The sequence below is a fragment of the Dermacentor variabilis genome, chromosome 6 (assembly GCF_050947875.1).
Source record: "Dermacentor variabilis isolate Ectoservices chromosome 6, ASM5094787v1, whole genome shotgun sequence".
Classification (NCBI taxonomy): Eukaryota; Metazoa; Arthropoda; class Arachnida; order Ixodida; family Ixodidae; genus Dermacentor; species Dermacentor variabilis.
In genome coordinates, this window is record NC_134573.1 from 43,740,640 (window position 1) to 43,767,849 (window position 27,210).

Below are 27,210 nucleotides of genomic sequence, written 5' to 3' on the forward strand. Positions count from 1 at the left end.
ATTATTATTATTATTATTATTATTATTATTATTATTATCCTCATGTTGCCATGAATACGCACATTGCATGGTTACCGTATGGTAAACTGCTGAATAAACGGAGCTCTTGTTCCGAGGCATCGGCTATTTCGTCAGCACGGCGGTTGCATTCCACCGTCGCCGCCTACGCCCAACTGCGCACGCGAGGTAAATGAAGTCATGCGCATGCGCAGTAGGCTGCATGCGGTATCTCGGTTACTGCACAGAGCGGTAATGCTATGTCCTTGAAGTATCGAAGCAACAGAATGCTGCAATGCTTTACGCACTGGGAAGAACGGAGTGCCAAAATTATAATAATAACGAAGAAGAAATAGAAGCAAGCGACGAAAAATGCGCGGGCAAGAAAAAGGAAATCTATAGACAATTAGCTACTAAAAGGAGGAAATTGGTAATGCGCGTGAAGACGGGACCACGAAGTCGAAATAGCCGCGAGGAAACCAGCGAAGGTCGTGTGTGACGTAAAAGAAATAGAGAAAAAGAAACAAACAAAACGTGGCGGATGGGCAATCGTGCGTGGAGCTCAAGAATGGGCGAAGGTCCCAGAGTGGTCGGGGGAAATCGAAAGGTATGTTAAAGAAAGAAAAGAAACCGGGCGAGCGCGTGGTGGTGCGAATCCTTCCTGAGAAGCGGGCTTTCCCAGCGAGACACGCCGCCTGCTCCTCGCCCTGCGCTGGGATATCCCTGTGTGCGTGCGTCACGCCGTTGTCGTCCCACCGTCGAGTTCCGGTTTGCCGCGGTGGTCGAGTCGTGCTGTGTACGCGACTTCTACGGAGCCGCAGCTGAGGGGCGGAACGGTCCGGCGAGGATGCGCAGAGAAAGGGAGAGAGTGCTCCCGCCGGCTCGTTTTGTCGCGCGGCTAATCGCGCTCGTGCTCGCATCTTCGCGCGTGTCGCATCGCGTGCAAACCGCGCTGTCAAGCTACTCGTCCGCGGTGACGCTGCGTAAACAGAAGCCAGAGCCGACCGACTTCCGCAACCCGGTGCATTGCGAGCTGAGGGAAAGGTCTTTTTTTTTTTGTCCACTCCTCTCTACCGTCAGCTCACGATCGTCGGTAGCCACTATTGTTTCCTTATTTATTAGCTGGCAGATATGGGAACTTTGGTGACTACGATGCTGGCTATCTCGGCAAATCTCTTAAGAAAACTGCAAAAAGAACATATATATATATATATATATATATATATATATATATATATATGAGATTTCTTCGACTCCTTTCTGAGAGTATACGTGTAGTGCGTGGGTACTCCGAATGTCTCCCTTTCCTCCGGGGGTAGGGGTTGCGAATGGAGCGGCCACGCGCGGTTGCGGGCGTTCGGACCACCTGGTCGCGCCTTTGGCGACAAACGCTCGAGCGAACGAAGCACGCGCCAAGTTCGGCATCCGTCTCGAGCCCGATGTGGCCGTGTCGGTCTTTCCGCCGATCGAAGAGGCAAGGTCGACGTCGCGCTCGTTGACGGGCTCGGCCGTCCTCGTTCCCGTAGTCGCGCGGGCTGATGACTCGTGGCTGGTTTGCGGCGCTGCCAGCTGGAACCCCATCGCCACCCACTGGTGGTGACGTCACGCAGCGGTGGCTGCTGCTCCTTCGGGCCCACCCGCTCGTTTCTCCCCCTTTCTTTTCTGTTTCTCCGTCGCTGTCTTCCTCCGCGCTCTCGCCTCTCTTTCTCGGAAGCCGGCGGGCGTCGGGAAGACGCTGCACGAGACCGGAGATAAAAAAAATGTGAGGTGTCGGGCGAGCTGGCGCGACGCCAGACCCGCGATCCTTCGCCGCACGCGTCCGCACGTGGATCGCGATGACAGCTTCGCCTCGCCGCTGATGCTTGTGGCTGTGTGTGCGGGGCTTTTCCTCGGTAACCCGCAGTCAGTTTTGCCAGGCCAGTTCCCGCTCGACATGAGGCGCGAGCTGTTGCGCAACGGTACACTTCACGCATGGCACACGGCTCGAAAACACTCGTCACGTAGCAAGAATCGGCCGTCTGCGCTGCTGCCACCGTTGTCCGTGCGGTCATCGCAAGAACGGCGCGCCCGCCACCACCACCACGTTGGTGGGCGTGAGAGCCGCCGAATATCGGCACTGCGGTGCCTCGTGCCCGTTCCGGGAATCGCGGCACGGTCGCGTGGCCCGGTTCGCTCGAGGCGAATCATCGCTCATTCCGGCGGTCGTTTCGGACTGCTATTCGAAAGTCTCGTGAGGGAGTTTCCAAGTTGTATTACGAGGACGTGCTCGCTTGCAGTAGCGATAATGTGTACGTGGCTTCGCCGTCTGTAGCCTCCGTACGAGCTCGATTACAAGTCCGACGAGAGCGTCTCGTCGCTCCGTCGTCCATCCCCCCCGGAGCCTCAGAACGGCGTTCCCCTTTTCTCGTTATTCGCCGTTTCACGAGAACGCTTTTCGCGTGCACTGTCTGCCGATGCCACGCGGCCGGCTTCCTCCTCCGCTGGAAACATTGCAGACACACGCTCGGCCGGGGCGGCTTTCCCGGAATCCGCGGCGATGTTTCTTTCTCTCCTCCAAGCTGGCCCTTCTCCACGCCGCGCGTGCCTTATGGATTGCGCCGGCACGCGTGCGTCGGCCACTTCCGGAGAGTGTCGCCGCCGTCTGGGCGTGGGCGGCCGGGCCGGTTGGAATGCGCGCCGCACACACCGGTTGTTTCGTTTTTCGTTCGAGAAGCCCGCGCATTGCAGTGTAAATCTTCCCGCCGTGGCTCGGTGCATGCGTGGCCTTCTATACGGCCGAACGCTGTTTAGGTACCGGGTTCGATTCCCGGTCGCGGCGGTAGCGGGCCGCGACCGCTACCGCGCTCAAGAAATCTGGGTGGTCAGAATCTGTTCTAGTCCTACGGCTTTTGGGCAATGAAAACTCGAAAAACCAGTCGCCATTAGTATCGGTACGAGTCATTCGGATTCGTTCACTGTTGTGAGAAGGCCGCATTCTTTAAGCGTGTAACTAAAGGCGACCGCTATTTATTTATTTCGATAGACCGTATATAGCGCGGCGCAGGTTCTCGTTGCCGGCGCCGCCGTGATGTCCCGGGTGCGTCGGCGCATGCGCGGCGCGCCTCCGCGTCGTGTGCAGCAGGTCACGTGCTCCGGCGCGGTTTCCGGCAGGGCCGTGGACGGAGTCGTGACCACGGCGAAGCTCGAGCACGCGAGGGCGACCAGAAAAGGGCGGTGCCTCGGTGCACGCTATGTGTGTCCGGCCGAGTATTTTGAAGCGCTCCCTGTGCGAAGGAAGCGCGGCAGCACGGCACGTTCGCTTTGGGAGAAGCTGGCAGCGCTGTTCTGCTCGCCAGCGTTGGCGGTCATCAACTTGTGAACCCTCCTCGCGGGGGCCTTTGGGCGCGTGACGCCGTGCTCGTTTATTCAGAGTAAACGTACATGTACTGCTGATTGCCAATCAAAATCAATTCGTGTAATTGTCGAACACTTCGCTACGAAGGAAGGTTAAAACTGCGCGGTGAAAAAAAAAAGAACGACGACAAGCGGCACCACGAGTGCGGGGTGTTCCTTCCGGTCATCCTCGCTTTTCTTCTCGCGCAGTTTTAACGTTCCTTTAAGTACGAGCCGGCAAGAGCGTTCTACTTTGCTATGACTAGCAGTGGTTCATGTGTCGCACCACGCTGCGATTTTTACAGCAAAGCCTTATGTGTCTCGGGTTCCGTGCAATTTTGTTCTCCGTGAACAAAAACTATCATCATCAATGGCTCATATCCCCGTAAGCATTAGCGCTCCCGTAAGCAAGCAAAAAATGCAACGTCTCATAGCCCCGTAAGGCAGAGTCCACAAGCAGTCGGCAAAGTGAAGCGAACAGTGCTTAAATTCTTTCTAATCACGCATACAACATACATAACAGCATGTCGAAAACTGTCGTCATCAATGGCTCATACCCCCGTGAGCAAGCAAAAATTTAATGACTTATAGTCCCGTAACGTTCATGCGTGAGTTTCCCGTGATTTTAACGTCGATGTATCGGTATCCATAAAGGAGCGGTTTACGCGTTCCGTGTTGCAGAGATATTCTTTGCGATGCCACACCGATCCGGCACAACATAGCACCAAGCTGCGTACGTGCATCGATTTGACATCATCAAAGAATGTGATTGCAGTTGCGAGTGAAATAATTACCACTGATCAAGACAATAAACGAGTGTACCTACCTTTAGTCTCGATGACCACCCGTCAAGGCAATAAATGAGCTCGTACCATTGTTCAAAGCTATGTGTCACCTCCGTGTCGCGTGCTAAACAGCTTCGCTGTTCAACCACCTTCACAGAGTCAAATGGCTCGTCATTTTTCATTTGTCTCTATTTTTCTTGGCCTTTCTTTCCCTTTTCTTTACGCGGCGTGGTGGTCTTGGCATTTCGCTGCTAAGCTCGATGCCGCGGGGTCAGATTTCTATGGTGACTAAATGCAGTAATACCTGTGTAACGTGCACATTAAAGAACCCCGGGTGGTGGAGATTAATCCGGACTTCCCACGCGACAGTGTACCTCATAGTCGGATCGTGGCTTCGCCACATGGTGATTACCCCAGAGCGTATTTGTCTATATTCGCTTTAGCAGAGCACGCGCACAGCACGTGTGTGTATATATATATATATATATATGCCAACGTTACTACGCGTGTCGCCGCCGTGGACGCTCGAGATTGGCGTTGCGTCGATCGCACAACAATGAGAAGCGAGGAAATAGATCATTACGAGCGCTCGGCAGGTTGCTTGCTTAGTGGCTGTCGGCAATTACGTAATAATGACTTACTGCTCAACATTCGCCGATTTAATGGCGGAAGTGGAGCCATCGCTTCAAACCGTATTTCTTTGTGCAATATAAATCCCGAAAATGCGCGTCGTATGACGTTCGTCACCAAAAGTTACGGTTGGGTGCGTTGTTGTATCACGCAGCTTTGCCGCACAGTGCGTAAAAAAGGTTTCCTGGGATGACACGGAACACTATATTGGGATTTCGGTTGGTTCCCGCGCGCGCCTTCATAGGTCGTTGCAAAGGCGGTCAAAGAGACATCGTTCCCCAACCTGTGACTGGCCACGGGTCGTTTTCAAACGATTGTTCCAATGCATTGTAATGGGATATTTATTTATTTATTTATTTATTTATTTATTTATTTATTTATTTATTAAAACGAAAGCCTTAAGTGGCTTGTTGCAATGGCTCGTACCCGAAAAAAAAAAAAAAAAGCGGCGTGTAACCCAGTGACACAAGAAATGTCATCATCACGAATGGCTCATACCCCGTAAGCAAGCAAAGATAAAATGGCTGAATATGAATAAAGAAACGAAAGAAAGAACGAACGAAATAACAAAGAAATAAAGAGAGTGAGAGAAAGAACGAAAGAATCTCTAGGTAACGCATTAGGTGCTCGCATGCGCCGTTGATGAAGTCGACCTATAGCGTCATACGTATGTGGCTCGTTACGTGTGTAGCACGCTTTCGCTTCCACGTGTTACAGGAGTATGACATGATGTCGAACTTATTTACTTACTTATTTACATACCACCAATCGCCGAGGCTGATGTCATAGGCGGGAGTATGGTCACAACGAATCAGTACATTACTCAAGCGTGCACCTAAAGGAACATGTTGTGACGACAGAATAGACACGTTCTAGCATATCAACGCTACATGGAAATAACTTAAAGCCAAGGGAACAATATGTATTGTTCTCGTTACTTGCGCAGTATATTGTTAGTCTTGCGAAATAATGGGGGGGGAAATCGATCACGAAGCTGGAAACTAAACTATTTATCAAAGCAGGCTTTCTAAAAAAGTGCACTAAAAAGCAAGAAGAAAGGAAACAAAGAGAAAAAGACACGAAAGTATTCTATATTTATTGTATTCATTAAATTTGATACTGTAGTCCTCATCAAGCTCTTCTAGCAGTAAGCAAGTGAGGTAGCACATTCCTGAACTCTGCGAGGGCGACGCTGCTCTGAGAGTGAAGTTATGAATGAAAAATTATGTAGTGAAACGTGTGGGTGCTTTTAAAAGCGAATCTTTTTTTTTTTTTGCGAACATCGCCATGTTTGCGTGACCGTGGGGGCCAAATCATTCAAACTCTTTGGTAGTAGCTGCGTGGTTGTTTTGTCGCCGAATAGGCCAGCCAATCACAGCGGAGCACGCGCGCGACGTCACCGACGCTGGGTTCCTTGCAACGCCACCAGTTGGCGCTGCAAGGAAGGTAGCACTAGAGTTACTGTATGTGCTACCGCAAGTAGCATATACAGTAACTCTAGGTAGCAGGAAAAGTAGGAAAGTAGAAGCTTTTGGGCTCAGCGTAGAGCAAGGGGAAAGTGAACATGTCCGCAACTGATATTAGTAAGAGGCGATTGGAAGATTGATGGAAGTAGGGAAACGACAAACAACGGAGGCGTACAAAAACAAAGTTCGCAGTGAGGGTTCAGAAACTTTGGTTATTTGAATTCACCGTTTGTTTTTCTTTTTTAACATATGTAGGACATTAGCTAATAAAATAACGAGAGCTCGGTGGCACAACCCGCCGTTCCGTTCCAAAGGGGACGCTCATAACATCCATCTATCTATTCATCCATCAATCCATTCATCCAGTAAGGCCCCTGAATAAAGCTGAAAGGTAGCGACATTCCTTCGTACCCGGCCTCTCCGTGTCCTGCCTGGCCTTCTCACAGCTCGCTCTTTCTCACGTAGCTCGGCCTCGCAGTTTGGTCGTTCGCTCGGCAGCCGCCCATAGAGTTACACGAGGTGAGACATTGAAAATTGTTGTTGGGTGTTTGCGCATGAATTTTTACTGTATTTAAGGCTTGATTATTCTGTGCTGTGCTAGGAGCGATGATGGAACGCTATGAAACTGGCAGAAGCAGATGTTTTTTTTTTTTGTGCTCTTTCGGTGCGTATCTGCGCGCTTGTTTCGTGGCTTCGGGTTTAGAAGAATGCTCTTGAGGGTAGTGTGGTGGACAAATTCCTTGTAGTGTCGAGTACTAGCACGAAAATGAGAATTCTTTGTCTCGCCAATAATGTATACGTAATGTGATGCCTATATACATGCCGGGGCTTTGTTTGAGTGTTATGTCGTCCACGGCCATGCAGTGTACTCGTAGGCAAGAACACTCGCAGCTTGCACAGCTCGACCCGCTTCGCGAGTTATTTCTATTGCATTGATGAGATTCTTTATTTCGTTTTCTAAAGACACTTGACCCGCGTGAAAGGGCTGCCACGAAGGTTTCGCCGGTACACGCCAATGCCGATTCAACAACTCGGATGCGTTTGCGCTGCTCCAAGTGCGTGCGTGTGTACATGCGTGTACCCAGTCGACTGCTGTGTGTCCAGCTCGTGCAGCTTCGTAATTTCATCGCCTCGGTCCCATGCTGACCGAACGCAAGGCGCGTGACATATTCGCCTGAACAACACAAGCGTCATGTAGCGCGATCAACGCGGGTCATCTCTAATATTCTCGTCGTTTCGTTATGACGCCAGCATCTCTGCATGCAGTGAAACTGGTGCTACGCTTTTATGACACACTGATGCCGTTGGCTCTCAAGCGCAAACATCACAGTGGAACCTGTACTTCATTTCTAAACAAAGCGTATGCAAGGACGAAAGTTACACATAGAAGTGGTTCCCATCGATGAGCACCGCGCCCTTTACGCAGTTCCAAGTAAATATGAGCTAACGAACTTGTGCGCCGCTTTATCCTGCGGATAAAGCCTACTCACAAAGGCAATTTACACTGGTATAGTGAACAGCTTGTCCTCGCAAAATATATTTTCAGCGCGTAACAAAGCTACATGGACTGACAAAGCTACGCACACTCAGTAGTACAACAATAACGAGTGTTACGTTTCTAGCACGCTATATGACAGAACACAGCCTACGCACTCCATAACTTCATACACCTGTTCACGATAGCGCGATCAGCAAAACAAGTCTGAACCAGCACCGATAATAGCACCCGTGCATAAGCTTACCCATGCCTGAGCTCCGTGCCCCGTCAACAAAGAAAAAAGCTGCGTTCGTACACGTTTGCATCTCCAGTACTCTTAAAATCAATCTCTAACATAAACAAAAAAAAAACCGTTCTTCAATGACGCGGTTTGCCACGAAACTTAACCGAAACATCCGAAGTCCCCTGCGAAAGCCTCACCGCCGAAACTCGACGGCCAGCTGCCATGGTGGTGAGTGCGCCGAGATGCGGAACAGAAGAAACAAACAGTTTTCTCTATATAGATACCACGTGGTGGCGCTCAACCAATTGGGAGACGCAGAACTTCTCTCCTGCCTCCTCTCACGCTCCTCGCACCAGCAGCGGCGGCAAGATAAAAGCATGTCGCTGCCTTTTAGTTTTATTCGAGCACCTTAAGTATAGCAGAAGTAGCAGGGTGAAAGTAAACATGTACGCAGTAGTGATTAGTAAGAGGCGATTGGAGGTTTGGTGGCAGAAAAGTAGGGAGCAGGCGTACAAAAACAAAGTTCCCAGTAGTGGTTCAGAAAGTTTGATGCGTGAATTACTGCGTGTGTGTGTTTGACTAAGGTAGGTAAGGCATTAGGCAAAATAAGAACAAGAGGTTGTTGCGACTCGTAGTCCGAAGACGTGGTGTATTCTTCCGTCATGGAGGAGTAAGTGAACGTGGGGTTTGGCCCGATGTCCAAGACGTTTTACACACAATATGCTTTTACATATTTCTAAGAGATTCAAAGAAGTACAGCAAAATAAGTTTACGAAGAAGTTGTAGCAGTCGATCACTCGAGGCGTCCGTCGGTGTTTTTACCCCCTGCATGCTCATTGTTCAGTGGTCTCCCCTAATCCGGCGTCAGTAGACGGATGACATCAGGTCCCACCAATCCGGAGGTATGGTGCCCTTTCTCTCCGAAGGGAGCTTTGTCGTAAACACACGCACATCACTGGGCGCAAACAGGGGATGGGTGGTACTGTACACTGACCCCGTCTCCGGCGTGGATGCGTCAGTTTGGGCGGATGACAGGTGAAGGACCGTCGCCTCGCTAATCGCCCAAACCTCTCCTGACAGAGGTACTCCACTGGTGGCCATAAATCATCCCAGTTGAGAACAGTTTTGACGAGGCCGTCGGCCCATTCCTCAAATCGCGGTATCCGTGACTGGCGGTTGTCGCGGGGTGAACGGCCGATCACAACAAGCTTGGTGGCGCAACCCACCACCGCGTTTCATAGGGCACCTACACAGTGTACACTGTAAACGGTAATTTGTGCACAAGTGCTGGGTACGTGCAATTTTTCGCGCGACCGCAAGCGTGCGGTGCGGCTTGCGGCGATGGGCGGCTCGAGCGTGAATCGGCCCTAACGGGGGAGAGGGGGGGAGTCATATCTGTCTGGAGGCCCCGCTCTTTCCACCGGCTTGATTGGGCGTAAATGGTAAAGAATGCTCTGGTAACCAGCAGGCCGAGCTCATCTACCCGATGTACCAGATGTGCAGAGCCGCAGAATTGTCGGCTGCAGCTTTATCAATATCCTACGTAATAACTGAACGAATGTGCGGGCTACAAAAATCAATTCGCTAAACTGTTAGCGGAACGCTTGAAGTGCGGTGCGCTCGGGCGTCGCTAAACACGCGGTCTAGCGACGCGGCTCTTGGGTCCCTCTTCGGTTCAGTCCGCGCTATTCTAAAGTACGATACATTAAAGAGCTGTTTGATTAGGAACTATAGAGGAAACGTTGCACTTCGGTAATTGAGGACCCCAAAGTCATATTAACTCAACAAAAGCTTCTCTAAACAAAAAATCTTCTTGGGTGCTAGAGCCTGCAGTGCTTTGGCACTGCGGGCGGCCCAGTATGGCACTACCGAAAGAAATAGTGCACCAGTGACGTCGCTATCCTCGCCATTGCAACGGCAGCCAACAGTAGAACATGCTTTCTCCGACACGGGCTTCGTCGCGGCCTTCTCTCTCTCTTCTTTTTATTTTTTATTTTTTCGTGGTGACGCAAGGAATCGATGCGGAGCGTGTTCTGTTCCGTTCCCAAGCTTGTGGCTCTACCGCAGCTCGGATAATCACGTTTGCCAATAGGAGCGAATAAAGAAAGACTTTGTGGATCAGAACGAGAAGACCTCGTAACTTCATAGCGTTGTCGCCCGCGGAGGAGGGAAGCAGGTGGCGTTTTCTATTATGGTGGAGAGATCAGCGTCACTAACACGCCGTGTAATTTTCGTTGGGGTTCCGGGCTGGCGACGGGCAAAATAGTGCACGCCGGAGAGCCCTATGACTATTTCTGTCAAATTGTTGTTGAGCAACATGTGACTGTCGGGCATCAATCTTGCAAAATGCAATAATGCCTCTAAAACCGCTAATTAAAACTTTATTAAAATATCTTTGTTACTCGTGAGCCGCATTTTCCACGATGCCGCATCTCTATTGGCTGTCGAGCCGAGCCAAGCCTTACGGTGTGACAGCAGATGTGCAAATGTGCCATCACAAGTCATCAGTGCAGCACCTTGTGTTGTTTGGTGCAGAACACGAAACAGCGCGCATACCTGCCGCGTTCGCGATCTATGGGAACGAAAGCGAAATCGACGAGGAAAAAAGAAAAAAAGGATCCGCTGCCGCTGAGACCGTGCCGTGTCGGTCGCAGACAAATCGGCGGCGATGATCCGCGGCGGCAGCTGCCCTGGCCATCGCCGCAGCTGTTTTTTGTCCCGAGACCGGGGATCGCCCGCGTGTCCGGCATCGGACGAAGCACAAGGAATCGGGGAGGCACGCCGACCGGATGCGGCGCAGGAACGCACGGGTCTCGCATACCCAAGGAGGAGGTGCGTGCTCTCGTGCGAGAAACAACAATAAAATGAGAAGGGGGGGGGAAAGAGAACTGGACAGGTGGGGAGGGGAGAGAGAGAGCCTGCCACGGGCACCGGCGCTGTTGGAAAAAGCAGCGGGAGCGGCTGCTGCGCAAGAAGGAGCGATAAGGGGAGAAGGCAATAATAATAATAAATGGCGAGACGAGAGGGGAACCAGGATGCCGTCGGACGGTGCACTTGTACTTGGCGGTGCGCTACCCGGATCTCTCTCTGTGCGCGCGCGCGCCATCACTGCACCTCCTCCTTGCGCGTTGCCCTCCCACCTCTACGCGGCGGGGAGGACGGAGGGGGGCTATCGCCCGCACGACGGAGTGGACCAGAATGACCGCGAGAGGAGGAGGGGAAACGCGCGCGCAGTCTCGGCGCCGCTTGCGCTTTATCCCGGCGCAAGGGCGTCATGCGACGAACATTGCGCGACATTGCCCGAATCGCGTATGTGCCCTCCTCGCTGGCGGTGAAATAAATGAAGCACGCGACGCGAGTCCGCGGTGCCTAACCGAGGCGCCTGTTAAACTCGGTGAAGGGGGGCTCTGCCAGAGAGTGCGGCGATGGAAGTGACGCGAGAGCGCCGGATCGACTCCGTGTTCGCGAGTCTACGAACCGACCGAGACAAACGACCGAGCCTGCGCGCGTATGCCGACGGGCATAGCTTTCGCCCAGAATGCGCCAAGCTTCCTTCGCATTGCGTAGCCTCGTGCGGCCGTTTGTCGCGTCGTCGTAGTCCTGCTGCCTGCGCCGTTTGTTCTTACGCGACTCCCCGTTCTATACAGTCGCAGAGGTATATGGCAACGGATACCGCATGTGTGTCACGTGTTCGGTCGACGCGCCGATCTGTAATAAAGCATCGACAGTGAAACGCGGTGCTGTCTCGTGCCACCGAGTCCGTTTCCTTTCATTTTTCTGCCGTACGCCCTGCCTCGGCGCTTAAGGTTCGAGGTGATTCGTAGCATCGGGTTCCGTATTTCACACACACACGCACAAAAAAAGAAAAAAAAAAAGAAACGTCTGAAAATTATGTGAGAGCACATATCGTTAGCGAACGCGGTCGGCCCATGGTAAATAGCAATTGCGAACAAAAAGCTCGTCGAATTCGGTCCGGGGTCCTTAAGTACGAAGCGTTAAGCGCAAGAAGTGGTGTTTCGCTCGAGGTGGTCGCGGCTTCTGTTCGCGGCCGCTCTCTCTCTCTCTCCCTCGAGGCACCCTGTAGCAAAAAGCGGCCGCGTATACAGCTCCTTTGGGTGCGTGATAGAGAATCGGCGATGGTCGATATATTAATCCGGAATATCCCGCACCGTACGGAATGTGAGAGAGCCCGTGTGCAGAACGCCCCTCGTCCGCAATCTATCGATTAGTCAATAAATCTTGTCTTCATTGTCTTTACGCATTATGCCTTTGCGCCACCAGCATTCCAACCACCTTTCACAGAGAGAGCATCGAGAGAGCGTGGAGAGAGAAGCGAAGGGGACGGAGTGGCGCCGGAGCGTGCATTGAGCGAGGAGCTCCGGCGAATTGGGCAGAGTGCTATATATATATATATATATATATATATATATATATATATATATATATATATATATATATATATATATATATATATTGGACAAAATTTTTATAATTCGACTGGCAGATAGCATGGTTCCAGTCATTGAGCTGCGTTACTCAAAGAGGCGAAGATTACTTGCGTGAGAAATAAAAATGCGCGATGGTACTAATTAACAAAAGAGATAGTTGCCAAATTTTTTAAACTAAGGACTTCATGGCAAATATTGCAATTTACGAATTGCAGCCGCTGTGTTCGCAAGGCGTATCCACTTTGGAGGAATTGTCGGGATGACATGAGTATCGAGATATCATTTCCGAAAGTGGGGGACGAAATGAAATAGGTGGGCTTGCCAGGTACTCTTCGGCTTGTTTTGTGTTTCTGGTTTGTTAAAAAAAAAAAATCAGTGGCGATTTAACGGTGAATGCGAGCAAAGTGCTATTCGCATTGCGTCAAACCTCTTTGAGGTCTCAGCTCCAAGATTGTATTTTTACCGTAAGTTTCGCGGCGCAAATATGGAAACCCATGGATACTCAAAATTTGTTCTAAAGTGGATACTGTCTTGAAAATTAGTTGACTAACCATTCGTGAATTGGTATACGTGCTGTAAGGCAATTAATTAGAGGGCTAATTGCTGAAGTTTTTGGTCAATTAGTCGATTATGAATGTCGATCTGTCGCACGAACAATATCGGCCACTCAGAATAATTGAGTACGAGGACTGCAATTGCGTTGTCTGCTACCGGCGGTTTTTTTTTTTTTTTTAAGATTCTGTATGGTCCTATGAAAGAAGTATCCCCGTATATACCGGTCTTCTGTGTCACATCTTGCGAGATTTATACCGACCGACCGAAACGTTAATATATATATGTGGGATGATCGGGCATGCGAATTCACATATGGCCACGTGTGTTCCATCTTTTTCGCACGGCTTCGAGCCAGTACACGCAGAGGCCCAATGGGCGGGGTTCGTCTTTCCCTGCGTGCGCGTGAAGTCGGGTCGTGCATGCCTCGGGAAAGTGCGTGGCCCGGAGCTGGCGGCATCCGTGGGCAGAGAAATGCCTCCCCAGGTCGGTTGCCTGTGCGGACTGCGCAGCGCGCGCATTGGCGACGACTCGCACGGCGGCGCGCAGTTCTCACCCGAGTTCGCTGCTAAGGACGCACGTCACGAAACGCCCACTAATTTTAACTCGCAGCGCAGTGCGCCCGGCCTCGAAGTTTATGGCATCGTCGCAACCGGAGGTCCTTCGCCGCATCCTGCGCGTGACATACGTGCCCAGTCTTCTTATTTTTTTTCCCGTATTTTTTCCCCTTTTTTTACTACTTATGCGGGCTTTGCTGTTTTTTGCGAAAGTCTCCAATTCCAAGTCATCCTGCAGACGCCAATTTCTGGTGTACGCTCCCCCCCCCTTTTTTTTTTCTTCGCTTCGTTTCTGCTGGTTTTCACTGCCCCGTCTCTTGTTTGCTCGTTTTTCTCACCTTCCAAATCCTCCGGCGAATAATTTTTCCCTCTTTCCCGGCAAACGCGGATTTTCCGCGTTCGCCGACCAACGAACGCGGAAAATCCGCGTTTGCTGCGAAAATTTCTTTATCGCAGCGCGCGCTGCGTGTGTGCACGTGAGCTCGGTTCGGTGCCAGTTTCGTGCCGCGTGTAAAGAAAAGCGAAGCGGTGCGGGTAATGTGAGAGAAAGCAAATAAAAGTGCGAGAGAATAACGACCGAACGAAGATCACCCGGGCAGGCGAGAAGGACGGCCGTTCGCAGGCCGATGCGCTTTTCGCCGGAACGCCGCGGTTGCGCAAGCCAAACGTTTGCTGTCCCGCTTAGCGAGACGATGCGTCGCCCGCACGGTGCGCGCACGGCGCATTCGCCAACCGTCCGACGACGTCAGCCTGTAGCCCGAAAGGCGAAGCGTCGACGTCGGTAGCGAGTGTTGCGCTAATGGAACCGCGCGGTGCCCTCGCCAGCGGTGTCGTTCCAGCAGAACTTTTTGTTGGGGCCAGTTGGTGCATTGTATACTGAGGTACTAAAGCGCCGAACAGACGACACAAGAAGAGACACGGACCGTGTCTCTTCTTGTGTCGTCAATGTCATAGTAGGAGCTAATAAATTCTAACCGAGGCTTGAATGCACTCGCGAATTGCCCATGAAAACAGGGATGACGCCCGCAGGACCACCGAGGAGACAAAAAAAAAAAAAGGAAGGCCCCTAGAAAACCACGTGCTTTAATTCAGGCGCGTGGTGCCGGCGCACGGGGTTTCGCTTTCGAGCGCGGATCTCGTTGCGCACGATCTCGCGTTCTCTCGGGGCTCCGCGAGTTGGCTCAAGCGTGAGTCCGAGCTGAGCTTAAACCCCATCTTATTGGGATATACCGAGGACGCTGGCGTTTGGTGCCCTCTGCCGTGTGACGGGGCCTGCTTTGCGTAAAAAAAAGGATAATGCCGCCAAACGGAGGAGTGCGTGTGTGGCGTAGAGAGGAACGTGACAGCGACCTCGTCACACGGCTGACGCTGCTCTCGCAGCCTGAACTGCGTCGTCGTAGACTGCTGCTACTTGCAAAACATTCGGGCAAATCCCTACGCAGTTGTACACGCGAAGCAACCGCGGAGACGGCTGCGTTTGTGGCGCGGCCTTCGAGGCTCGAAAGAAGCCGTAGCAGATGCTGCTGTAGTGCGTCGTATGTATGTACATGACGAGTGGGCGGGCTGCGCCGCGTGGCAGGGCGTCGTGCAGTGAAGCCCGATTGCAAGTGCGAAAATTGCCGTGGGGGCACGCGCTTGCTGCGATCGAGTCGTAGGTGAAAATACGAGGGCGCACGTTTTTTAATGCGCTACCATTTGGAGTGTCGAAGCGGGGGAAAAAAAGGGGGGGGGGCACGCCTGTAAAGTGCGGGAAGGCGATCACGCAGTGGAGATATGGAGGAGATGGGTGTCTGCGTGTAGTGCAGCTGATGGCGGTCTGCGCCCTGGACCACCGTCAGAGTTCGCCCCTCGGCCGAGCCCCCGAACGACACTTTCAGTGTGGCGGTAAGCGCGGTGTAAATCGTGCATCCGGGGCCTCAAAGAGCTGCGACGTAATGCATAACGCACTTCTCTCGCAGTTATACCGCTAAATCGCTGCAGCATGATTATTTTTTTAGGGGCGGGGGGAGCGGTGGGGGGGGGGGGCGTCTTGGATTTTTCGGCGTAGTGATTTGGACACAGTTGGCCCGTCCGAGTCGACGATTGAAGAGCACGCAGCGCAAAGCACGAAGTTCAGCAAGAATGGGCGCTTCTTTTACGATTATACCTTCGAACGCACTACGAGAAACCTGAGGAGCATTTCATACGATGAAATTCGGTGGCAGGTGCGTCTTGTACCGACAACGAGGCTGCTCTTGTTGTTGTCAACGTTTGCGCACTTTTCGGTAGCTTACAAATTTTCGTCGCTCGGCTTGCCGTGAAACCGCCGGACGGCACAGTTTTAAAGCGAAAGCTTTACTGGCCGCGAACTAGCGATTTCGCCCTGCTCCGAGGAGGCACATGACGTCACACCGCGTTCCTCGTCGTTGCGCTCGCCTCCGCTCGCTTCGCCAGCTGCGTCGCATGTAACATGCCGGAGGATTGAAAACGAGCGCTCGCGTGCGCCGCAACCACAGTTGAGGCGGCAGTATAGTATATGCACGGCGACAATTCTGATACGCAGGAGGAGGCCTGGAATCGCCATCGGAACTAGATGAAGACGAAACGAATCGCCCAGGAAGCAGACGAACAGCGCGCCGAACGACTGGCCAAACGCCGCAACATATCTAGACAACCAGACTAAGCTGGACTTGCAATAGATTTACCAGAGCTAACCATGCTATGCCTTAGCTCTCGCTACGTATATTCTGGCATAACCGAGCTAAGCCACTGGCAATTTTCTTGCCTGGCACGAACGCAGCGCTCCCGCCGAGCAGCAGCAGCATGCGCGCTGGTCCGGGCGGAACGGACAGCAGACGGTGTTCGCGCCAACGTTATCTCACGTTTCGCCAGGTGGGCGCGCTGACGAGCACGGACGGCGTCCCGTCGGTCTCACCTCGTGCGCTGCCGAGGTCACGCCAGCGTGGGGATAATTTTGTGGCGAAGCCCTTGCATTCCTGTGGGCTTCCCGGTGCTTTTCGCGTTCGTCTGCAGTGGTTGCCCTGACCGCTCACGAAGCCCCGAAGAGGCATCGGGAAAAAAGGCCTCGCCACAAAACATCGGCCCTGGTCACGTGGTGGGGCGAATGTCAGTTATGGCATTGCGTGCTGCGGCGCACTAACGTGTCGCACCCGTGTATAGCTAGCAGAGAATACCGCCCGACCAAGTGCAATGCTACACCTTGCTGCCGCTTTCAGTGCTTCGCCCCATGAACGAAATTGCCAAATTGTTTTTTACGTTGCTTAAGGTGTGCACGGTGGTCGTGTTTCTTTCTCCGCTGAAAATGCACCACTGGTGCTGTATTGCTTGCTTTTACGTTGTCCGTTTACTGTGGGGTCAGCAAAATGTTTTCTACAAACCAAAAGTCATAGTACAAAACAGACAAGGCCAATTTCTTCTGCATTTTCTTCTTCTTTTGTTCTTCTTCTTCTTTTTATAGTTATTAGTACTATTATTCAATATCAAAAGACACATATACAAAGGACAAAAAGGGAAACAGGGTCGGCATGCACAGGGAACGTACTCTCCTGTGCGCTCCGTATTCATTCTTATCTCCTTTGCACTATGGCTTGAGGGAGATACCCATTGTTCCTATAGGCATATACGCCACGAACCGCTTCAGGGACCCTTTAAGTTGCGGATGGCTGCCTGAACAGTGGCATTCATAATGATGGCACAGAATGCAAGTTGTACTCTCTTCAGCATAAATTCGTGTTTGTTCTTCTTTTTTTGCATTCAAAAGCTCTTTTTTTCAATACAATTGATCAACGTTGGTCAGCTGTATTAAGCCATAAAGGGCTGTCACCTCTATTTAGTCATCGCTCTTCTGAACACCTTATTTATGCTTCCCATAGACAAAGGCGAGCTGCTTATAGGTCTCAGGAAAGTTGTTTTCTAATTGTTCGGGAAAAAGTAAATTTTTGTATGAATACTTAAGCTGCTTCTTCAATTATAGGCCGCAGATGACATAGAAATTAAGACATAGTCAGGATGGTTGCCTATGCAACTAATCAGATTGTGTGCCATCAAATGTGGCTTGAGTTTTGTGGCTTGAGGGTTGTTGATATCTGTTTGATGGATTCGTGACAACTCTAGCCAGTTTCCATACTTGCTTCACCGGCAAAGCCACGGCAGCCAGTGATGTACACTTTGGATCTCCTTCACTCTTTGCGCAGTAGTTGGTGCTGCGTCACATGACTACAATGTTGGTGTTACATGATTTTTTTCTAGTCATGGGAACAAGGAAGTGTTCTCGTGCCGAGGCATCCAGTTGGCGGTGGAGTGGTTCAAGGCCAGGGGCCACACCAGCATCACCGTTTTCGTCCCCAGCTGGCGAAAGGAAGCCTCGCGTGTGGAGACTCCCATCAAGGGTGAGCTTGTGGCACCTTCCCTCGCATGGCAGCTCGGCTGGTCACATTCAAGTGAAGTTTTCTTGGCAATTCCTCCCCGACTTTCCTGACCGTGATGGTGTGACAAGCATGTGACGCCCCCTCGGTGTCGTGCAGCACATGTGCATGAGACGATGTTAGCACAAGAGCATGTGCATGCATGTGCCACTTTCCATTATGCCACGGACGCAGGAACGACACAAGAAACAGAATAGTCAATGTTAATCGCAATCATTTGCATACATCTGTCCTCAACACTTTTCTCTACAAGTATCATTTTTGGTCTCGAGACATCACTGCTTTGATGTCTCACAGTGTGCATTCGCATGAACTGCTGTTTGCATTCCTGCTTAGATTTCGAATGGTGTGGTGCATAAACATAAACACAGCATCACAGTATCATTGTGACTGATAAGATGCACAAACATAAACCTGACTCGAGACTACACATTGCATAGATGACAATAAAAATAATTGTATGCATGATACTGTATTTCTTTTTATGGCATTCATGTAACCTTTTCACAGAAGCTTTGATTCACAGAGATTCCAACATGTGCATAGGATATTCGTTTTTTTTGTTGTTGTTGCTTTGTTTATAGCCCCTGATTATGCTTGTGATCAGAAATGGCAGCATCATATAAGCCATCCTTTGCCACCTTCCATAAGGTCCACTGCTGTATTTAAGAGTTTGTTGTGTTCATGCTTCACTGAGCAGCCTCGGTGTAATGTGGATGGAGGACAGGTCCTACTGTTGCGGTTAAGAAGGTTTCGCACTTACCCTCCTTCCTGTTCAGATACACATGCAATGCAAAAGTGCTCTTATGTAGCCAGTGATCAACCAATTTGAATGGAATTTGTTGAATTTAAACGACAATATTAAACCCCATTAACTGTTCGGAGCACATTTGCTTAGGGGCTCAGTTCTATGAAAACCGCCAGAAACTTATTAAACATGTAAAGCATCAGTTTACAACTTTATAATGGCATAATAAGAACAACTGCTGCCATATCGCGATTTCAAGAACTGATTCTGTTGGGACGTCTAAAGCAGACAAAATGTATATGTTACTCATTGCTTTAAATTAAATAACTATTTTGGGATCGTTGTGTTTGTGAAAGCCACATTAGTTGTGTAACTTGTTTAGTGCCAAAGAGATGTTGGGAGACCTTACTAAAAGACAACAGAGAGGCTTCAGAAAGATCAGTGCCCTACACTAACGACTTCATCTTCATACGTGCAGAAATATTTACAAAGTAATGTTGCGGGAACTGTGAAAACAGTCTCATTCACTTGAGTCACTAACTCGGCTCACACTGATTCGCTGCAGTAAGTGACAGTCATTTGTGACTTCATTCGCTCGTCCTGTGCAGACCAAGAGATCCTTCTGCAACTCGAGAAGGAACGGCTGCTGTTCTTCACGCCTTCGCGCAACGTGGGCGGCAAGCGCATGGTGTGCTATGAAGATCGCTACATCCTGAAGATGGCCGCACAGACGGGTGGCGTGGTCGTGTCCAACGACAACTATCGGGACTTGGTGGCCGAGAGCTTAGACTTCAAACGTGTTGTTGAGGAGCGCCTGCTTATGTACACATTCGTCAATGACAGGTTCGTTGGCACAGCTTCTCACAATTACTACACCTGAAGGGGGTGCATGCGGTGCTGTTGTGCATGTAGGAATGCTGGGAAGTGAGAGTTTGCATTAGAGTCTGTACTTGGACAGTGTGTGTGTCTGTGTGTGTTTTTCTTTAAAGTTATTATGTAGGAGTTTGGTATCAAAACAAAGTGCTTGTACCATGTGTACAGTTATGTAAAATGTAAACAGTAACCATTGGCAGGTCACTAAATTCAGAGAAAGGTCAAGCATACCTGCATTCACTGTATGCTAGTTTCAAATATTAGTATTACTTGTTTTGTTATAAGCAAACTTGTACAAGACTATGGGATAATAAAGCCTTGTTATGGAGTTTTTATTTGGAAATCTATGATTGTGAGCATGTTTTCGACCAAGCCACATTCGACACAAGCTAAACCTTCAATAACCCACCATTCCCCTGGTGTCACAGTTCCTTTAAGAAACTTGCAGAGACAGTGGCCCCAGATTTTCCTCTAGCCATTGTAGGAGGACTCCATGCCTCTGTTGAGACGTTTTCATTTTGAGAAATGGACGACCCATTTTACAGCTGTAGCTGGGGAACACTGTAGTGGCATTAAAGGGACCCCAGAGGCCGGCATTTTATAAATCCAGATCATTAAGTTGCCCTTCTGGAAACCTTGAAACTTCCAAGAGGATGACCAAGTTGCAATAACAAGTGAGGTTGCAAATAATAAGTGGAGAGGGTGCATAATGCTCATGCCATTCGAATTGTCTGCGGTGAATGGGTACTGTTCTGGCAGTCTTGGAGGCCCTACTCTGCTTGGTGCCATGTCACGTGCCAGCACAGAGAGCGCGCCACAACGCGAGTTGTGGCAAATTTTTACTCCAAATTTTTGACTGAGATCTCAGTAAAAACCTTTAAGAGTGGAACGCAATAGCATTCGAAGATGCCTGACTGCTTCTTACACTTCCCAGCAACTGCAGCTTATGTAACCATAATGTTTACCGGGAAATGCTGGTAGTGAATGCTATGCATGAAGGCGAGCTTTCTGGTAGAAATGCAGCCTCTTGCATGGGCCACGGATGCACGGAGGCAAACGCCATCTGGAGGTGTTGCAAGGAACTAGGTGCACTGCTCTATGAATGGTAGAAATGCTGGAAAAGTGCTTTGTGTTCGAGTTTCTGCATAACAGGATTATGTTTTATCGTACATTCAAATTACAATAGGACCCTATCATGTCTGTAGGTTGTGTGTAATTTGTACTCTACAATTTTCAGCCGCATTCTACTTTGAGAAATTCAATTAATTCAGTAATGTCTGCGCTACACTGAAACCCTGCGTAGTTGGGCATGTGTGGTTTGGAATGATTTTTCACTTGAAAGATGGTCGACGCTAGATGCGGGATGCCGACACCAGATTTTCTGTGACACAGGGCCCTTAATGCTATAACATTAAAAGTGATGCCGTGTTCACTTGTGGGGCAAACAGCTTCTGCTTTTAGTGTGGACCCTGTGGTTCAGCTTCACTGTCCCGTTATTGGTGCGTAGTGCCATGTTCAAAAGTCCCTGTGCGTGCAGGTTCATGCCCCCCGATGACCCCTTGGGGAGGCACGGGCCCTCACTGGATGCTTTCCTGCGCAAGAGTGGAACCTTGCCTCCCGAAGGGCCCCCGAGCTGCCCGTACGGCAAAAAGTGCACGTACGGCAACAAGTGCAAGTACTACCACCCCGAGCGTGGAAACCTGCCTCAGAAGTCGGTCACCGAGCGGCTTGCCGAGCAGGCCCGCCTCCAGCTGCAGGAGGTCAAGGCGCGCGGTGCCATCAAGAGCCGCGACTCGTCCCCTGGCGGTGAGTGAATGCACCCCCTGAAGTACTTGAGAAGTCGTGCGTAGCGTGCATGAACTAAAAAAAAATTGCCTAGTGTGGATTTCTTATTGACTGCTATTGACTGCTCTTACGTTTGTGTTAGGCGCCAGTGGTTTCTGGTTGGGTGACATCTCTGGCTGGCCTGAGCACTTTATGCGGATCAATGGTGAAAGCACCGGCAACAACTGCCCGAGCGATCTGGGACGCAAATTTATTTCCACCTGCCTTACACTACCTTCACTAAGTCACCATTTGTAGTGCTTTGAGAAACCTCCGCACAAGTCCCCAGCTTTCAAGATTATTGAACGGTACTTTTTACATGTTTATACCATAAAAGGTCCAGATATTCCTGAGATGTTCTTGATAAAAATATTCAAAATGAAACCTCAGGTAGAGGGTGTCTCCTAAGTGGGTCATGGATATTGACGTGATTTAGATATTGCACGCTGTCCTTACTGGACAGTAGTTCATTCCAGTTTCGTGCAACTACATCGTGTCACCTAGTCGTGGTTCTTTTTGCCACTTGCATTCACAAAGCAGACATCTTTAGTGTACGCTGACATGCGAATTTATCCACATTGTCCCACTGTGGTCACATAGTGGCAGACGCCAATGTCTCTTATACGTGTCACAAACCTGCACAAAAGATCCTATTACTGTTAGATGCTGACGAGGTGAAATTGAATTATAGCGGACTGTTTCTTGAGAACCTGGCAGAAAGGAGAAGCAAGCCGCGCATCACAAACAATTGGGCATTAAGCAACATTCAGGTGGGAATACCTTGCCTTCTAGCAACACTGCCTTTCACTTGATTTACATTCACATTTGTTACAAAACCCCCAATTCAGTGATTCATCCAGCTGTGAACAATCCTGTGCACCCCCGAGTTATAGCCAAACTCTTAGTAGGCTTATACTGAGCATAAGAGTAACTGACAGCAAACCCTTTTAAGGGCTGTATGGTGTATGGTGATGCAAAGGTAGAACACACTGGAACACTAACATGAAAAAAAAACGAGATGAGCACGTATACTAACGGTGGGACCTTGAAGGGTGAAACTAAGTGTGAAACTCGGTGCCAACTCAGTGTGAAATTTCGGTGCAAGAAAATTTCACACTAAGTTGGCACTTCACAGTGAGTTCGGAAGATTGGATTTCTTTTATATAAAGCACAAATTACAGGATATTTATATACAGGAGGGAGTCTAGAAGTCAAAGACTGCAATGGGACAAAAGATGTGCAAGAAATGTGGAATTTAAAATGAATTGAATGGAAATGAAGGTTCAATTTTATGTGATATACATGAAGGATGACAGGAGTAAAAGATGCACTTTAGCAGCTTAATTTACTTCTACAAAGGGCTCCAAAGCAGTGACATGTAATTTTGAATAAAAACTCAGCGTGAAATACAATACACAAATAGTTACTATAGTAATAATAGAACTGCATTATTAGTAAATTGTGTAACTGAAATGCAGCACTGTCTGTCAGGGCTGCGGTGAGAGGCAGCTTTCACCATAGTGGTGATAGGTGGCGCCAGCATTCTGGTGCACCAATATTGTCGCAGGGATTGCAAAACCACTCACAGATGATCTTAAACAAGGCGCGCCCCTTTTACCTGGGGTCCTAAACAAGCAACGGCTTTCTCCGAGTTAACCACACTCGTCACAACGTCTCCCATTTCGGCCAACTTCGACCCATCAGCGCAAACCGAAGTCCGCACTTACCTGAGCGGTTATGGCCCAACATCAACGTGGAGTGAACTGCGTCATCACTTTTGCCAGCAGGCTACTGTCTGCATCGGAGCAAAATTACTCAATTGCAGAACGTGAGTGCCTTGCTGTTGTACGGGCAGTTGCAAAATTTCGCCCTTAACTGTTTGGCTGATTGTTCACAGTACTTCCTGTTGGCTCACCTCTTTGAACGATCCTCAGGCAGGCTCGCATGATGGGCACTGCGCCTGCAAGAGTACATCTACGCAGTGGTATAGAAGGCCTGCACAAAGATGCAGATTGCTTGTCCTGCTACCCTCTGGCTGACTGTGACTCTTTGTGCGCTGAATCTATCCATTGAGTCTTTTCCATGAGCCAATAGTTTAACATCACCGACGAACAGTGTCGGGATGCCTGCTTAAGAGAAATAATCGTGCGCCTGGAATCCTCTCCCAGCGACCCCTCTGTGCGCATGTTCACCCTGAAGGATGGTACCTTATATCGGCGTAACGTGTACCCTGACGGTCCTGATCTTCTCCTCATTATACCATCACACCTGCGCTCCAAAGTTCTTCGTGAGCTTCACGACGCTCCAACCGTTGGCCACCTTGGTGTCACTCGGACACATGCCCATGTGCGCCGTCCCTTGCATTGATCTGGCCTAGCCCGTTCTGTGCAGCGTTATTGTCAGCGCCTGCAAGCTCTGTTAACAGCGAAAGAAACGGCGAAGTAAACTGTCTGTGCTTCCTGCTTGGTATCTTCAGCCAGTCGACGTCCCACCTGAGCCCTTCTTCCGTGTCGGTTTGGACTTTCGTGGACATTTTCCTACATCTGCTTCAGGAAACAAATGGGTTGCCATCGCTACTGATTATGCAACATGCTACGCAATGACGCAAGCATTGGCGACCAGCTGTGCTACAGACATAGCGGACTTTTCCCTCCATGACGTAATTTTGGTACACGGTGCCCCACGTCAATTGCTTACTGATTGAAGCCATACCTTCCTGTTGAAAGTCATCAACAATATCCTGTACTGTTGCTCCACGCAGTATAAGATCACCACGTCATATCATCCCCAGACGAACGGGCTCACCAAGCACTTGAATTGGACCGTAACTGACATGTCAAGTACAACAAGTATGTGTCAGCTGACCTCCGTGACTGGGACCTTGCATAGCCATGCGTGACGTTCGCATATAGTTCCTCCCGCCACAACACTGCTGGATACTCTCCCTTACACCTCTTGTTCGGACGGGAACCAGCTTTACCGTCGGGTACATTTATTTTTTCCCCTGCAACTTTGGGTAATGATTATGCATGCAGCGCCATTGCACGGGCCGATTACGTGTGGCAGATAGCCTGTAGTAGACCTGCTGCTTGCCAAGACAATCAGAAACACCCTTATGACCAGAGACATTGTGACGAACATTTTGCTCTCGGTGCCCTCGTGCTACGTTGGACCTCTTCCCGATGTATGGAGCCTTCCAGAAAGCTCCTTCCTCGCTACACGGGCCCATACTGCGTCCTTCGACAAGTGACTGACGCCACGTATGAGATCGTGCGCCAGTCCCTCTACATATACTGTTCTGTTGTCCAGAGGCATTGTCGACGTTTCGGAACTCCAGCTCTACCACCTGTCCTCTGCTGTGGGTCTTTAGTATTGCCGAATCGGGGCTTCTGCCGCCAGGGGTCATGCTACATGCTACTCGAAGAAGCTGATGTCGACCTTTGTATTTAGTGGGACGTACCCATAAGCACTCTTAAGGACGTCGACGTGCCTTGCTTGATGTTGGCTGGCTTCCATGTTGGCCAGTGCTTGCTACCCCTTGTTAATACACGTTGTGAATAGTTTGCCTTCTGTGCTCCCACATAAAATTATTTACACTCTTAAGGTGGTGTCGCCACTGATGATGTGCAGTTTGGCTTTTCTGTGGAAAAAGAAGGGTGAGAAATGTGGTATTCACCTAAACATTTACCACTGCGAAATGCCAGCCCTGTGTGAAACTTCAGTATGAATTAGGCAGAAGTTTAGCCAGGAAAAACAAAGTGAACCAAATGTGGACATTCAATATACCCATAGATGCAGAAACACTTCTGCAAAAAAAAAAAAAAAAGGAAAAGTCCCAAACTTTATGTTGCCAATTCAATGTTTTCGTGTTATTCTGTGTTCAAGCACACAGAGCCCTGCCATCATTTATGAAGGCAACAAATCTAGAATGCCGACTAGTATAGCCTACCATTTTGCTACAATTTTGTCCTAAATTGTGGACCACTTGCCGGGCGTTAATTGCCACCCGATATGCGTGGCACACGTGCAAGTTTTATTCTTGTGTTGTTCTCCACTCCCCTTCTCCCCCATATTAAAAATTTTCTGTCATTCTTGATATATCTCTCGTGTTCTTCGTACGCTATTCTTTTTCTCTGCACTTTTTCTCTTCTAGAGCTGGCAGCTAGGCATGGTGGCCAGTTGCCAGCTAGTCCTCTTCCTCTTCTCTGTGATTGTTTTCATTGTGTAAACCAAATAAAAAAGAAACTACGTAACAATAGGATGAAGACATCTGTTATGTGTAGCATCTTCTTCCTAAACATACAGTATCATTTACTTAATACAGTAATTGCTCGTCTCAACTGCTGCCACACCCTCACTAACCAGGCACTCACTGACTAAATGCATTGGGTTTCACGTCCAAGTGCCGACACCCGTTTAGACAACAGTGAAGAGCTCTTGTCCTGCCATTGCTGCCTTGCAGGCGAACTGCTCAAGACAAAAAGCCTGCCACCTGGTGCGACTGAAGCGATGCTCCCCAAGAAGAAAGCACCGCTCTCTAGGACGAAGTCGTCGGTGCCACCTCCGTCGGCGTCTCTGCTGGGTGCCGACCTGTTGGAGGCTGACGGTGGAGGCCACTTGTCGGTGGCAAAGCGGCTCTCGGATCCCGACTCGGGACTGGGAGCATTCTCGCTGCCCAAAGGGTGAGCTGCTGAAATTTCCCCACACGAGAGAAGCCTAGACATCGCCTGCCATTATGGTGCCTGTTGTTTACTGTGCCCAACAAAAGTGTGGCTGTTAATGTCCTAATGTGTAAGCCAAAATATCCATCAAGCAAATAGAAAAAGAAAGAAAAGAAGAAAGATTGCTGACCTTGGCAAAACTGAGAGTGCTTAAAATTTTTTAAGGGTACCCTGAGACACTTTACTAGCTAATCATAGAATGGCCTTCCTATAAAGCATGTCATCTCGTGAATCTCTTAGCGCAAAAAAAAAAGACATTTTGAATCCTTAAAGTATAAGGGGAGTTATTGCACTGATACAGGACTTCGTCGTGGCACCCCGTGGTGGCCACGGTAGAGGCCACACGCAGCAGGGGCAGCTATGCACAACTGTCGTGCGTAAACCAGCAGTGCAATCATGAACTTATTTTTCTGTCTTCTTGACATTGCGCATATATATAAATATATGTATATATATCTGTATTTCATTTATTTAACTCGAAATTAGCAACTATGTAGTACTGAGAACCTTTTCGCGATCACGAAATCGGGCAGTTGCTGTTGGCGGACCCAGCTGCTTGCGATGACATTGCACGAAAACATTGCAGAAGCGAGAGCAAGCAATATTTCGCTGTTTTCAACACGAGATTGCAAATTCCCTGCTGCATCTAGTGTAATAATATTTGGCTCACCTGTTCACAGCCCCTCTGAACATGCATCAGCAACTTTTTCTTACTATATGTTCAAAAATGGTATGATGGCCTCTTTAAGCAGTGTCATAAAAAACATTGTCTGTTAAGAAGGCAGAAAGAAAAATGGTTAAAGTTACCCTAAAAGCAAGTATTAAGTCAACGTGGACTGGTAAAATACTATTCCAGAAACCTCACAGAGCTTCTTTCGAGCCAAGAAAAGACTTAGTTCGAATCTGAAGGGTCCTCATACCTCTCGCGCAATTCAAATGGTCGGCCTCTCGACAGAGGGAGTAGTGACGTTGCATATTCCATCACCACCCTTGTTGGCCCTTGTTGCCGTCGTTGAGTAATACTGCGCCCGACAGAAGAAGCTACAGTTTCTTGCACAAAGCCCAAGCATGTGGCCATGGGGAAACCGAACC

At 49.6% G+C, this 27,210-nt stretch overlaps 1 protein-coding gene across 2 annotated transcripts in view; it reads left to right on the top strand.

Moving 5' to 3' along the window:
• LOC142584766 (uncharacterized) overlaps positions 1-27,210 on the top strand; it is a 131,665-nt gene that overhangs the window by 91,450 nt on the left and 13,005 nt on the right. For both annotated transcript variants that reach the window (XM_075695002.1, XM_075695003.1), the window contains exons 4-7: positions 17,777-17,916; positions 19,309-19,543; positions 21,111-21,379; positions 25,860-26,079. In XM_075695002.1, coding sequence (XP_075551117.1) covers positions 17,777-17,916; positions 19,309-19,543; positions 21,111-21,379; positions 25,860-26,079 — 864 coding nt within the window. The remainder of the gene's footprint in view (positions 1-17,776; positions 17,917-19,308; positions 19,544-21,110; positions 21,380-25,859; positions 26,080-27,210) is intronic.